This window comes from Puma concolor, chromosome D1 (assembly GCF_028749965.1).
Source record: "Puma concolor isolate L17-30 chromosome D1, mPumCon1.1.hap2, whole genome shotgun sequence".
Classification (NCBI taxonomy): domain Eukaryota; kingdom Metazoa; phylum Chordata; class Mammalia; order Carnivora; family Felidae; genus Puma; species Puma concolor.
Genome location: NC_141676.1, coordinates 57,080,513 through 57,092,962, shown reverse-complemented (window position 1 = coordinate 57,092,962; position 12,450 = coordinate 57,080,513). Strand labels below are relative to the sequence as shown.

Here is a 12,450-nt window from a genome sequence, read left to right as displayed (position 1 = left end):
CAGAACTTGAGTTTGGAGATAAAGGATGAATGGATGTTCTCTGGTCAGAGACCAAGGGGAAGGGATTCCTGGAGGAGGCAACAGCAGGAACAAAGGCCTGGCATCATGGTCACGCCCCAGCTCTTGCTTGCTTTTGTGATAAACGCACATTGCCAATCACTGCCAGGAATGTTGGGGCAGTAACCAGGCTGAAAATAACCAGTGAGACAATTGCCCACCCACTCTGATGTTCCTCCTTGGCCCCTGCCAGACACTGGCAGAGAGAGTGGGTGGGGCCAGGCCTCTAGGGCTATGTCCCTTGTTCCAGCTGTGGGGGCACAAAACACACCTTGTCTTGGTTAATTCTCCAAACACCCTGCCAGGTCGGTGATATAGTCCCCCCTCTACAGAAGAAGAAACTGAGTCTCAGAGGGGCTAGGTGCTTGCCCTTGGACACACAGGAACTAAGACTGAGTCAAGGTTCAAACTCACATCTGATGCCAAAGTCAGGAGACACTCGGGAGATACTTAGCCTGTAGGGAACAGTGTGATCTGTGCTGAGACGGATACACAGAGCACTGAGGCTGTGGGAGCTCAGGGGACCCTGAACCCGGCCTTGGAGTTGGGGAAGGGTTTCAGGGGGAGTGATAGCAGAGATGAGGAGCTGGTGTGCAAGAGGAGTGCGGTAAGGACATAACAAGAGATGGCAGGGATGTGTAGAAGAAGGAACCCTCGTGCACTGTTGGTGGAAAGGCAAATTGGTGGAGCCACTGTGGGAAACAGTAAAGAGGTTCCTCAAAAAATGAAAAATAGAACTACTATATAATCCAGTAACTCCACTATTGGGTGTTTACCCACAGGAAATGAAAAGACTAATTCAAAAAGTGTATGCAGCCCGATGTTTATTGTAGCATTATTTACAATAGCCAAGATACAGAAGCAACCTCAGTGTCCATTGATAGGTGAATGGGTAAAGAAGAGGTGGTCTATATATACAATGGAACATTACTCTGCCATAAAGAGAATGAGATTGTGCGCCACGTGCAACAACGTGGATGGACCTAGAGGCTACACTGCTAAGTGAGGCAAGTCAGTCAGAGAAAGACAAATACCATATGATTTCACTCATACGGAATTTAAGAAACAAATAACAAAAAAAGGAGACAAAAAACCCAGATGCTTAAATACGGAGAACAAACTGATGGTTACCAGAGGGGAGGTGGGGGGGGGGGGGGGAAATGGGTGAAGGGGATCAGGAGTGATCACCTGTGATGAGCACTGAGTACTGTATAGGATTGTTGAATCACTGTATCGTACACCTGAAACTAATATGACACTTTGTGTTAACTATATTGGAATTAAGTCTGGTGGGATCAGGTGAATTTGAGGGGTCTGAGGCACGCAGGAGGTGGACACGTTTGCATCCATGTCTGGGGCAAGGGAGAAGGTAGTCTTGAGCCAGGGACCCCTAAGACTCAGGGCCTTACGACTTGGTTTCTGAGGCTCTGGTCTCTGCCCTTGGCTTAGATGTCCATTTTGATCCTGAACCCATCCACTCACCAACACATTCCTTCTTATCCTTAAAAGCTCAAGTCAAGCATCACTTCCTCCAGTCTTCCCTGACTCCATAGGCTAGGATGCAGCCCACTCTGGACTGCTAGATTGGAGACGCTGTGGGTACATGTGGCTAAAAGCTAGAGCTTTGGGGATAGGTGACCCGATCACAGCAATGCAGGGGCAACTTATACATGCCAAAGAAGGTGCCTGCCTCCTTTAGGCTTGGGGAGCTTGGAGGTGTGGGGGCAGGGGAGTGAGGTGAGGAGGGCTCCCGTCTGAGTTTGTGGAATGAATGAGCTTTGCTACAGCCCAGGTGAGCTGGGAGTTCAGTGGGTTTCAGGCCTGGCTCTGTCACATAGTGATGCCAGCCCAGTGACTCCCCTACCTGGAGCTAACCCCTGGTGCCGAACTTTTGGTCTGTTCCCAGCCTTCCCTCCAGGGAGGAGGAGTTACTGTCATTACCACCATCATCGCCTCCCCAGCCAGCGCCTGAGGAGCCCCCGGCCACCTTCCCCCGAGTGCCTCCACAGCCCCCGTCTCCACCTCCCAGCCCCCCGGAGATCCCCCCGAAGCCTCTTCGCCTGCCCCCAGAGTTCGGTGAGTGCAATAGCCAGGCATGAGGTTCCTGGTGGGTAGCCTGGGATCAGGGCCCCTTGGGAGTCTGCAAGGATGCAAGGATCAAACTTTCTACTGGGCTCCGCCACCAACACAGTGTGGCCCTGGACAGGTGAGCACCATTCTCTTCATCCTCAAAATGGAGACGGCACCCACCTATCTGACCTACTGACTGTTAAGTGCACGTGGCAAACTTTTTGAATTGCCCTTGGTTTAAAGTCTAGGGCTATTTCCATGGTTGTTGATGGTTTGCTTTTCAACTTGGAGTGTCCATTTTTCTCGATTCTTGATTCTTGTTACTTTTTTAGCCTTTTTAAACAGTCCTTGCCTCTGACCCCTAAACTTACCCCTATTCAGACCTCCTTGTGGTGGCCTGGCCTCTCCTTTGAGGCTGTCCTATGATGCCGTGAGTGTATAAATAGCATTTCCTGTCCCCTGTGCCTATTTTTGAAAGCTGGGCTGGGGTGAGGGGTAGGGGGTCTTTTTAGGCTAAAGGTGGCCTTTGTGAAGCCAGGCCAGGGTACCCAGGAGGGGAGGCTAGTCTGAGTCTCTTCCCACCCCCACCCCTCTCTCTCCTCAGATGACTCTGACTATGATGAGCCTCCAGAGGAGGGGCCAGCGGCCCCAGCTGGCGTGATGACCAAGAAGGTGGGGCAGGTGGTGGTTAGGGTTTGGGCTGCCTGTCAGAGTGGAGGGTGGGCTGCCCAGCTGCCTCTCGGACCCTGGGGACCACCTGATAGAGAAAGGGGAGCCAGTTCCCAGGATGTTTCCTTCCCCCTTCGTTGTCTTGCCACGCAGGGCTTGAGGGTAGAGCATAGCACCTGAGCTCCCTGCCAGGGATCTGGGGGCTCTTGTTTGAGCCCCAGCTCCAGTCTTCAGCTACATCTGGATGGCTATGTGTGGCCTCTTCTCTCCCTCAGTGTTTGAGCACATCTCCCTGAGAGCATCTTCCTCCGTCTCTTTCACTTTCTCTTTTCCTGTGTCCCCCTGGTGTCTTAACTCTCCATCTCTGAGTGTTATTCACTATCCCTTCATCTTTCTGTCTTTGTCTCTGAGTGATGCTGTCCCCCTGGGTCCCTGTGCCGCCTGCTGGCAGGGGAGGGAGTATGTGGAAACAGCAGTGATGAAAGTGCTGAGTCGTGTGGGTTAGGTGGACTGGATTGAGGGAGCGCGGCAGCCCCCGGCGGGGGGGGGGGGGGGGGGGGGGGGGGATCTGGGGCTTGAAGGGAAGCCTGATGCTGAGTGGGTTTGTGGCGGGGCGGCCAGGAGGAGCTCCCAGTGAGCCAAGTCCCACGTGCCGTGCGTGTGGCCAGTCTGCTGAGTGAGGGGGAAGAACTGTCTGGGGACGAGGACCAACCAGATGAAGATGAGGATGACCACGCCTATGAGGGCGTCCCCAAGTGAGTGTCCACTCTTCTCCAGTGGCTGTCCCACCTGGCCACCCTCCTTTCCCAAGTGTTACCAGCCACTCCATCTCCTCAGCCCCTGCCCCATAGAAGCCCCCATCCTGGGCTCCCTCATTCCTTCTCTTCTTTCCCAAGTGGTGGATGGCACAAGAGCAGCCTGAACTCATCCCTGCCCAGCAGCCTCCTGATCCCCGAGCTCCCACCACACCCCATGGACGGGCTCCCCGGGGGCTCCACCCCCATCACACAGGTCATCAAGGCTGGCTGGCTGGACAAGAACCCACCGCAGGGGTGAGTGATGCCTGTTAGGTCTTGCTGGTTCTCTGCATGAGGATGGAGAGTATTCTATACTGGATCCAAAAAACAGGCCAAGGTTATTTAAGCAGCTCTCTCCAAGCTGACTGTACCAGTCAGTCATGCTCACCAGACCTATGTTTTATTACCCTTAAAATTGGGAAGTCCTGGGGCGCCTGGGTGGCTCAGTCGGTTAAGCATCCGACTTTGGCTCAGGTCATGATCTCACAGTTCATGAGTTTGAGCCCCACGTTGGACTCTGTGCTGACAGCTCACAGCCTGGAGCCTGCTTCGGATTCTGTGTCTCTGTGTCTCTGCCCCTCTCCTGCTTGTGCTCTGTCTCTCTCTCAAGAATAAATAAACATTAAAAAAATTCTTTTTAAGTTGGGAAGTCTTACTTTGAGTCTGACTTCTATCATTCTTGCTATAGGTAAAGTCCCTTTTCTCAGTGGCCATTTGGGTTCCTTCCTCCCTTGAACCTGGCTATTTCTAACTTTGTATGTGGCTGCGAGAGGGGGCGGGGGTAATCTTGGAGCCTCTCCTCTAATCCCCAGTCCTTTGCTCTGTTTTCCCTCTGCCTCTGCTTCTCCAGATCTTATATCTATCAGAAGCGATGGGTGAGACTGGATGCCGATCATCTGAGATACTTTGACAGTAACAAGGTGAGGCCCATGTTGGTCCCTGACAGGACCCCTGCTCCAGCCTGGCCCTAGGCTGACCCTTGACACTAGGCTTGGGTGGAGTCCTTCCCCAGACCAGACCTCACTAGAGCTCCAGTCTGACTCCTTGAACCGTGTCTTCCTCGCCCATTGGCCTGCTGTGGGCTGTGGTCAGGGTCAGTGTCAGGGCTATCCCTCATCACCTGTGGGGCACGGGCTGTAGCTAATATTTGTGTCATCTAAAGTCAAGGGAACCAAGGAGTTCTGAACCACAGTACAGCTTCCCTCTCTCCCCAGGACGCCTACTCTAAGCGCTTTATCTCTGTGGCCTGCATCTCCCGCGTGGCTGCCATTGGGGACCAGAAGTTTGAAGTGATCACGAACAACCGGACCTTTGCCTTCCGGGCAGAGAGTGATGGTGAGGGGTAGGGCTGGGAGAAGATTGGCAGCTTGGCCTGGTAAGTGGAGGGAGGAGAACCAGGGCACATCTGCTCCCCCTGCATCAAACCCAGAGAAGAGTCCATCTTCTATGAGGTGGGAGAGAGAAGGGGACACTGTGTGGCTCTGTGTTTGAGACACCCACTGAGAACCATTTATTTCCATTTGCAGGGGAAATAGGTTCAGATAGGCGAAGTGGCTTGTCCAGCGTAGGTGGCACAGCTGAGATTGGAGCCTGAGCTTGTCCAAGTCCAAGAACTCACAGATAGTCAGAAATGGGTGGGGTGGTCTGGGTGGGCTTGCTGGCGGAGGTGCTGCCTGAGGAGCCTGGAATAGAGAACCTTAGGGGGCTCCCTGCCAGGCTGAGCTCAGGCCTACTCTTTCCCCTTGGCCTGCAGTGGAGCGGAAGGAGTGGATGCAGGCCCTTCAGCAGGCGGTGGCTGCTCAGTATGCCCGGGCCCAGCTGTCTAGCGCTTATCCGTTGGGTATTCGAGGCTCAGAGCCACCTGACCGTGCTGGCAGCCTGGAACTACGTGGTTTCAAGAATAAACTGTATGTGGCCGTGGTGGGGACAAAAGTGCAGCTGTACAAGAATCTGGAGGTGCGAAGGAGTCAGCCAGATTGCTAAACCCCTCCCCTGCTCCCTGCCTACTTGGTCCCTCAGCCTGCCCAGCACCCACCGTGGCCCCTCAGCCTGCCCCTGCCCCCCGCCACCCCCTGATCCCTCAGCCTGCCCCATGCCCCCCTGCCCACCCTGGTCCCTCAGCCTGCCCCCTGCCCACCCCGGTCCCTCACCCTGCCCCCTGCCCCCCCTGGTCCCTCAGCCTGCCCTATGCCCCCTGCCCACCCTGGTCCTCAGCCTGTCCCCTGCCCCCCATGGCCCCTCAGCCTGCCCCTGCCCATCCTGGTCCCTCTGCCTGCCCCCTGCCCACCCTGGTTCCTCAGCCTGCCCCCTGCCCACCCCGGTCCCTCACCCTGCCCCCTGCCCACCCTGGTTCCTCAGCCTGCCCCCTGCCCCCTGCACCCCCCACCCCGTCCCTCAGCCTGCCCCCTGCCCCTCCCTGGTCCCTTAGCCTGCCCCATGCCCCCTGCCCACCCTGGTCCCTCAGCCTGCCCCCTGCTCCCCCTGGCCCCTCAGCCTGCCCCCTGCCCCCTGCCACCCCCTGGTCCCTTAGCCTGCCCCATGCCCCCTGCCCACCCCAGTCCCTCACCCTGCCCCTGCCCCCTGCCCCCCCTGGTCCCTCAGCCTGCCCTATGCCCCCTGCCCACCCTGGTCCCTCAGCCTGCCCCCTGCACCCCCTGGCCCCTCAGCCTGCCCCCTGCCCACCCTGGTTCCTCAGCCTGCCCCCTGTCCCCTGCCTACCCTGGTCCCTCAGCCCGCCCCCTGCCCCTGCACCCCCCCCCCAGTCCTCAGCCTGCCCTATGCCCCCTGCCCACCCTGGTCCCTCAGCCTGCCCCCTGCACCCCCTGGCCCCTCAGCCTGCCCCCTGCTCACCCCGGTCCCTCACCCTGCCCCCTGTCCCCTGCCTACCCTGGTCCCTCAGCCTGCCCCCTGCCCCCTGCACCCCCCCCCCCAAGTCCCTAAGCCTGCCCCTGCCCCCCGCCCACCCCGGTCCCTCACCCTGCCCCCTGCCCACCCTGGTCCCTCAGCCTGCCCCCTGCCCCCTTCACCCCCCCCCAGTCCCTCAGCCTGCCCCCTGCCCCTCCCTGGTCCCTTAGCCTGCCCCATGCCCCCTGCCCACCTCATCCCTCAGTCTGCCCTATGCCTACCCTGGTCCCCTCAGCCTGTCCTTTCCCTTTCTTCCTTCCCCTGACTGAGCTCAGCCCTGTGCCAGCCACGCTTTCTGCTCCCAGTCTTGACACTATCCCCTGCCTGGTTCCTGAGCATTACCTTCCCATCACCTCCCTGCCTCCTGCTCTCCTTCCTACTGCTACACGGCCTCTGAGCCTGGGTCCATTGACCCATTTCCAGATTCCTGTACCCTCCTTTATCTCCTTCCAAGGTACTTTTCTAGTCCCTAGGGTTCTACCTCCCCTTCCTCTCTGTCCCTCCCTGGGCCTTTGAGCCCCACCCCCCAGGCCTTGCCCTCACCCCTTCCCACCTACCTGCCAGGAGTACCACCTGGGCATTGGCATCACCTTCATTGACATGAGCGTAGGCAACGTGAAGGAAGCAGACCGGCGCAGCTTCGACCTCACCACCCCCTACCGCATCTTCAGGTGAGCCTCCCTCCCCTCGCTTACCTGCATCATCACTCCCTGTCAGCATTTTTCTTCTTGCTTGTGTGGAAACCTGCCCCTTCTAGGATGGATTTCTCCCCCCCCTTCCCAACCCTGACCATCCGCACTGGTCCTTTACCTCCACTCACTAATCTCTTCTGATCCCTCCCTTCTAAGAAATCTCACTTTTACCCCACCCCCTCTCTGACCATCACTTTCCACCTCCCCCCCCCCCCCCAACTCACTCCCAGGCCATCACCTGCCACCTCTGAGGCACTGTGCCATGCCTGAGTTCAAATCGTGTATATTAGCCTGGCTGCCATGCATGACAGAATAGCACAGACTGGGGGACTTAAACAACAAAAGTTTATTTTCTCACAGTTCTGGAGGCTGGAAGTCTAAGGTCAAGGAGCCGTCCGTGTTAGTTTCTGGTGAGGCCCCTCTTCCTGGTAGATGGCTACCTCCTCACTGTGTCCTCATGCGACTTTTCCTCTGTGCACATGTAGAAAGAGAGTGAGCTATCTGGCATCCCTTCCTCTTTCTGTAAAGAAACCAATCTTACCAGGTTAGAGCCCCCCTCTTAAGACATTATTTAACCTTAATTACCTCCCTCAAGGCCCTGTCTCCAGATGCAGTCACACTGGGGGACCACAGTTCGGTCCATAACATTCTGGGTCCACCACTGGGTCACTGTGTGACCTGGGCAAATCGCTTGACCTCTCTGTGCCTTGGTTTCTTCCTCTGTAAGACCACGACAGTCTTTGTAAAGCCCTTACCTGACGCGGTATGCAGTAATTGCTCTGTCAACACTGATGCCATCATGCCTCCGTCATCATTTCTTTTACCCTTAGCTCAGATCTCTTCTCCCCCAGGGACTTTCTCCTGAGCTCCACCTGTATGTCCAACAGTTTTGTGGATTCCTCCTCGACTCCCTGTACCTCCCAGGCCCGTATCTCCACCCATGGGAATGTCTGCCCCTCCTGCTCAGCCCTGGGGACACCCGTCACAACCCCTGTCTTGCCCCCATCACTCTCTCACCTTTGTCTGGCGCCTGGCCTCTGTCCCTCCCATTTTGTCCCAGGCCAGGGGGGCCTCTGGCAGTGGCTGTGGTGCTTCCTCATCCATTAGCTGATTGTCTACAACTGCCTGCAGGGCCTTTTCTTTTTGTTGAAAGCCAATTTTTTATTTGTTTATTTCTTGCATTTGAAGTTCTCTTTGATGACATCATTGGCCTGGGATTCTTTGTTGTCATCCTTAACTACCATGCAACCGTGACCAGCCACCTTCCAGCGTTTTCCAGAAGCCTGCCTATTCACCTACTTTCTTGTTGTCATCAACCTTAATTAGGTTGATTTGGTGTTCGGCGCCAGGGGCCTCCACCCTCCTGACATGTAGGCTGAGACAGTTGGACGTAAGAACACAAAGACGGGCTTAGTGCTTAGCTAAGGCCTTGGCAGCTTGCAGATTCCACATCTTAGGCCTTTGTGGATGAGCATGGTCTTCAGCCCCTCTTGTAAAGCAGCATTATAGCCTGTCACACCTCTAACAGCGATGCCTTTTTTGGCCATGGTGGTGGGTGATGGGGGTAGCCTAATCTTGAATGCATACATATGTGGTGTGGTGGCAGCAGGGAAATAAAAAACCAGAGGAAGACACCTCTGTATCCTCTCATCCTGAAGGTGAAACCTCCACCCCACTGAAACTCTCCACTGCATCTCTGTTGTCCTCTGGGTGCACTTTGCCCTCTTCTGCCTGGCACAGGCTTGTCCCTGTATGTCTCCCAACCTCTTGTCTGCACGTCTGCCCATCCTGCCTGCAGGTCCTGGAATGCCTGTGTGCCATCCCACCCCTTTGCACATGCTGTTCCCTTTGTCTAGAACTCCTTTCTGCCTCCTCTGGCTAAGCCCTTTTCATCTGTCACGTCTTAGCTCGGGCATTATTTTTCCCCCCGGCAGCCTTTTCTAGTCTCTGCGTGGGGCAGAGGCAACTCTGGGCTCCCCCAGCTCCCGTGTATCTCTCAGGTTCATAGTGTCCTTGCTTTTGTCCATGCCCACCTTCCCCACAGACCCAGGATGCCACCCTCTTCTGGTTATGAGTGCTCAATGCCTTGTTCCTGCCACCGCCCCCCCCCCCCAAGGCTGTGCCTCCTCATGCTGCCTGCAAATCTCTCTGAGCCCTTTCCCACCAGCCCCCACCCCCCACTCCTGTGTCCCTAGCTTCTCGGCCGAATCGGAACTAGAGAAGGAGCAGTGGCTGGAGGCCATGCAGGGAGCCATTGCCGAGGCCCTGTCTACCTTGGAGGTGGCCGAGCGCATCTGGGCTGTGGCCCCCAACAGGTTCTGTGCCGACTGCGGGGCTGCCCAGCCTGACTGGGCCTCCATCAACCTCTGTGTCGTCATCTGCAAGCGCTGTGCAGGTGTGTGGGGCTGGGGCACCAGGCTGAAGCATGACAGGGCTGGTGTGTTGGGATGGTAGGTGGCCCGTCTGGCTAGAGGGGCTGGACCCAAGACGGTAATCAGATCGTTGTTGATGAAGTTGTACCTGTATGCCAGGCCTTTCCCACTGTGATTAGCCCTCAGTCCTGAGATTGTAAAGCAGGGGTTAACTGCTCATGCCATGGGTAAGGACACTGAAGCACAGAGAGGGGAAATGGCTTGTTCAGGGTGGCCTGTCAAGTAAGTGTGGATTTGAGCCCAGGCCTGTTGGGGTCCAGCACCCTGTCACATCAGAGGAGTGGAAAGAAGTGAGACAGGAAGAGCTGGCAGGGCATTGCAGGCAGTGGGAGGAGCTAGTGTTTCATCTGGAGGTGATGGGAGGCAGGAGTGGGAGGGAAATGGTCAGATTTGTGCCTCAGACTCTGGCTGGGGGGTGGAATCCGAGTTGGAAAGGTGAGACTGGAGACCAGCGGGGAGGCTGTTAATGGATCCATTAGAGAGAAGAACAGGCTAAGGGCTGGTCTGTGGAAGTGATGGAGAGCGCTTGAGAGATGTGCAGGATCTGCAGTGTAAAGGTCTCAGGGACAGATCAGATGAGGAGGGTGAGAAAGAAAGACTGGAGCCTAAGATTGATTCATCTACTGAACCGGCATTTATTGGGGGTCTCTGGTATGCCAGACACTGTGAGGTATTGGGGATTTGGCTCTCCTGGGAGCTGATGGTGCCCAGGTGGCAGCTTTGGGCAGCTTGAGATGGGGATCTGGGGTGCGGGGGACAGTTCTGGGGAAGGCCCTGAGCTCAGTAAGAAGCCCTGAAGCCTGTGGGACATCTAGGGCTAAGGTCCAGGAGGCCTTGGGCTGTGAGGTCTGGGTGCAGGAAAGAAATGACTCGATTTAGAAAGGTGTCAGCTCACGGAGGCATATGGGTGACTGGAGTGGAAGAGGTGCTCCATGAGAGGTTGCAGAGGGCGTGAGGCTGAAGCCAGAACCAGGCAGTGCTAGGCACTCCTAGAGCCCCAGCCTCCTCCCTACCCCGGGGTCCTTTGTGGGACCTATAGCTGAGCAAGGCTGCATTCCCTCCAGCCCCAACTCCCCCTGCCCTCTCATTCCACAGAGATTTACTAAGTGCTCACTATGTGCTAGACTTTATTCCAGGCACGGAGGCTAGACCCTAAAGCTGACAGTCAAGGTTCCTGCTCTCAAGCAGCTTACATTCTGTTGGGGAGAGGCAGAAAATACATATATGAACCAATAAAAACATCAGGTAATAAAGTGCTAGGCAGATAATGTGTCTGTCAGGAAGCCCTCTCTGAAGAGATGACATGTCAGCTGAGATCTGGATGGGAGGAGGGAGCAGACCCTGGGGAGATGGGGGAAGAGAATCCAAGCGGAAAGAACTGTGAGGGCAAAGGCCCTGAGGCAGGAATGAGGTTGGTTGATAGGAAGAGGGAAGAGAGTATGGCCCAGGGGGATTGGGGTTGGGGAAAATTCTGAGATGAAGTTGAAGAAGCAGGTAGGGAATTCGTATCTAATTCTGGGGAGCCATTGGAGGGTCTAAAGCAGGGATTTGTTGTAAGGAGATTTGCTTTTTAAAGAGATCACTCTGGGGGCACCTGGCTGGCTCAGTTTGTGTGTGACTCTTGATCTGGGAGGAGGAGGAGGGGGGTGGGAGAGTCATGAGTTCAAGCCCCATGTTGGGCATAGAGCTTACTTAAAAAAAAAAAAAAAAGATCAAAAACATCACTCTGGCTGGGCTGTGCAGAGAGTGGCCTGTGGGGAGTGACGGGGGGGGGGGGGGGTGGGGGGGGGGGGCGGGGGCACTGCTGCAGGAGCCCAGGTGACTTTACAGGGCTCAGTTCTGTGGTGCCAAGAGCAGGGGGATGCGTGGCTGGTTTCCAGAGTGGTGTGTGAGTGACCTCTCCCTGTCTGCCCTGGATGGGCTCTATGGGGAGGCAAGGATGGGGGGAAGGTTAGTGCTTATATGAAGGAGAGAGCCCTAAAGACCCATGACCCTGAGTCTAGCCCTCTGTCTATAGGGGAGCACCGTGGCCTAGGCGCTGGGGTCTCCAAGGTGCGGAGCCTGAAGATGGACAGGAAGGTGTGGACGGAAACACTCATTGAGGTGGGGAGGCCTTGCCCGCCGCCTACATTTGGGGTCAGCTCCACTCAGCTACTGCCTGGGTCTCCCCCATCTCACAGACCCCGGCACCCTGGAGCTAGAAGAGACCTTGGGGATCATCTAGTGGGTGGGGATTTTGGAAAAGTTGATTTTTGGCAAAGTCAGCAAACTGGCCAGTGAGCTAAGAATGTTTCTACAGTTTTAAAGGGTTATAAAAAAAAAAAAAAAAAAAAAAAGAATATACCACAGAAACTGTCCTGCAGAGCCTAAAATGTTGTTTCATCTTCACTCACATATGCCAGTGGGTGTGAGTATGTACGTTTGGGGGCATACTTACATGTGCATATGTGCCTGTGTACTTGGGGTTCCCAGGTACTGACACGTGTGGTGGTCACAGAGGAGAACCGTGCAACGGGAGGCTGACCACACGGGCCTACCTGACAGCCCCAGCCACGCTTCAGTTTGGGTGTCACATCTCCTGTGAGTTAGGGTTAGAATCCCCAGGTTAAACATGAGGACACTGAGGCTCAGGGAGAGAAAATGACTTGCCCGAAGTCACAGAGTAAGTCGGTGGTGGTGGAGCCTGTTTCTGCTTTATTCTCTTCTGTGACCCAGCACCCCACACAGGGCCTGACAAGGAGGCAGGGTGGGGGGCCCAGGAAATGGCTGTGGAATGAATGATCAACAGGATGAAGGGATTAATAGACTAGTCCCCTGGTTACTGGATTC

General features: G+C 55.8%; 1 protein-coding gene and 1 pseudogene across 9 annotated transcripts in view; one reads left to right on the top strand and one right to left on the bottom strand.

The window, feature by feature from the left end:
• ARAP1 (ArfGAP with RhoGAP domain, ankyrin repeat and PH domain 1) overlaps positions 1-12,450 on the top strand; it is a 67,563-nt gene that overhangs the window by 35,956 nt on the left and 19,157 nt on the right. For all 9 annotated transcript variants that reach the window (XM_086678232.1, XM_086678234.1, XM_086678229.1 and 6 more), the window contains 10 exons: positions 1,964-2,133; positions 2,732-2,799; positions 3,418-3,551; positions 3,693-3,848; positions 4,444-4,513; positions 4,808-4,928; positions 5,347-5,549; positions 7,062-7,168; positions 9,385-9,584; positions 11,639-11,724. In XM_086678232.1, the coding sequence (XP_086534358.1) occupies positions 1,964-2,133; positions 2,732-2,799; positions 3,418-3,551; positions 3,693-3,848; positions 4,444-4,513; positions 4,808-4,928; positions 5,347-5,549; positions 7,062-7,168; positions 9,385-9,584; positions 11,639-11,724 (1,315 nt within the window). The remainder of the gene's footprint in view (positions 1-1,963; positions 2,134-2,731; positions 2,800-3,417; positions 3,552-3,692; positions 3,849-4,443; positions 4,514-4,807; positions 4,929-5,346; positions 5,550-7,061; positions 7,169-9,384; positions 9,585-11,638; positions 11,725-12,450) is intronic.
• On the bottom strand, positions 8,359-9,243 carry LOC147576742 (small ribosomal subunit protein eS12 pseudogene; annotated as a pseudogene).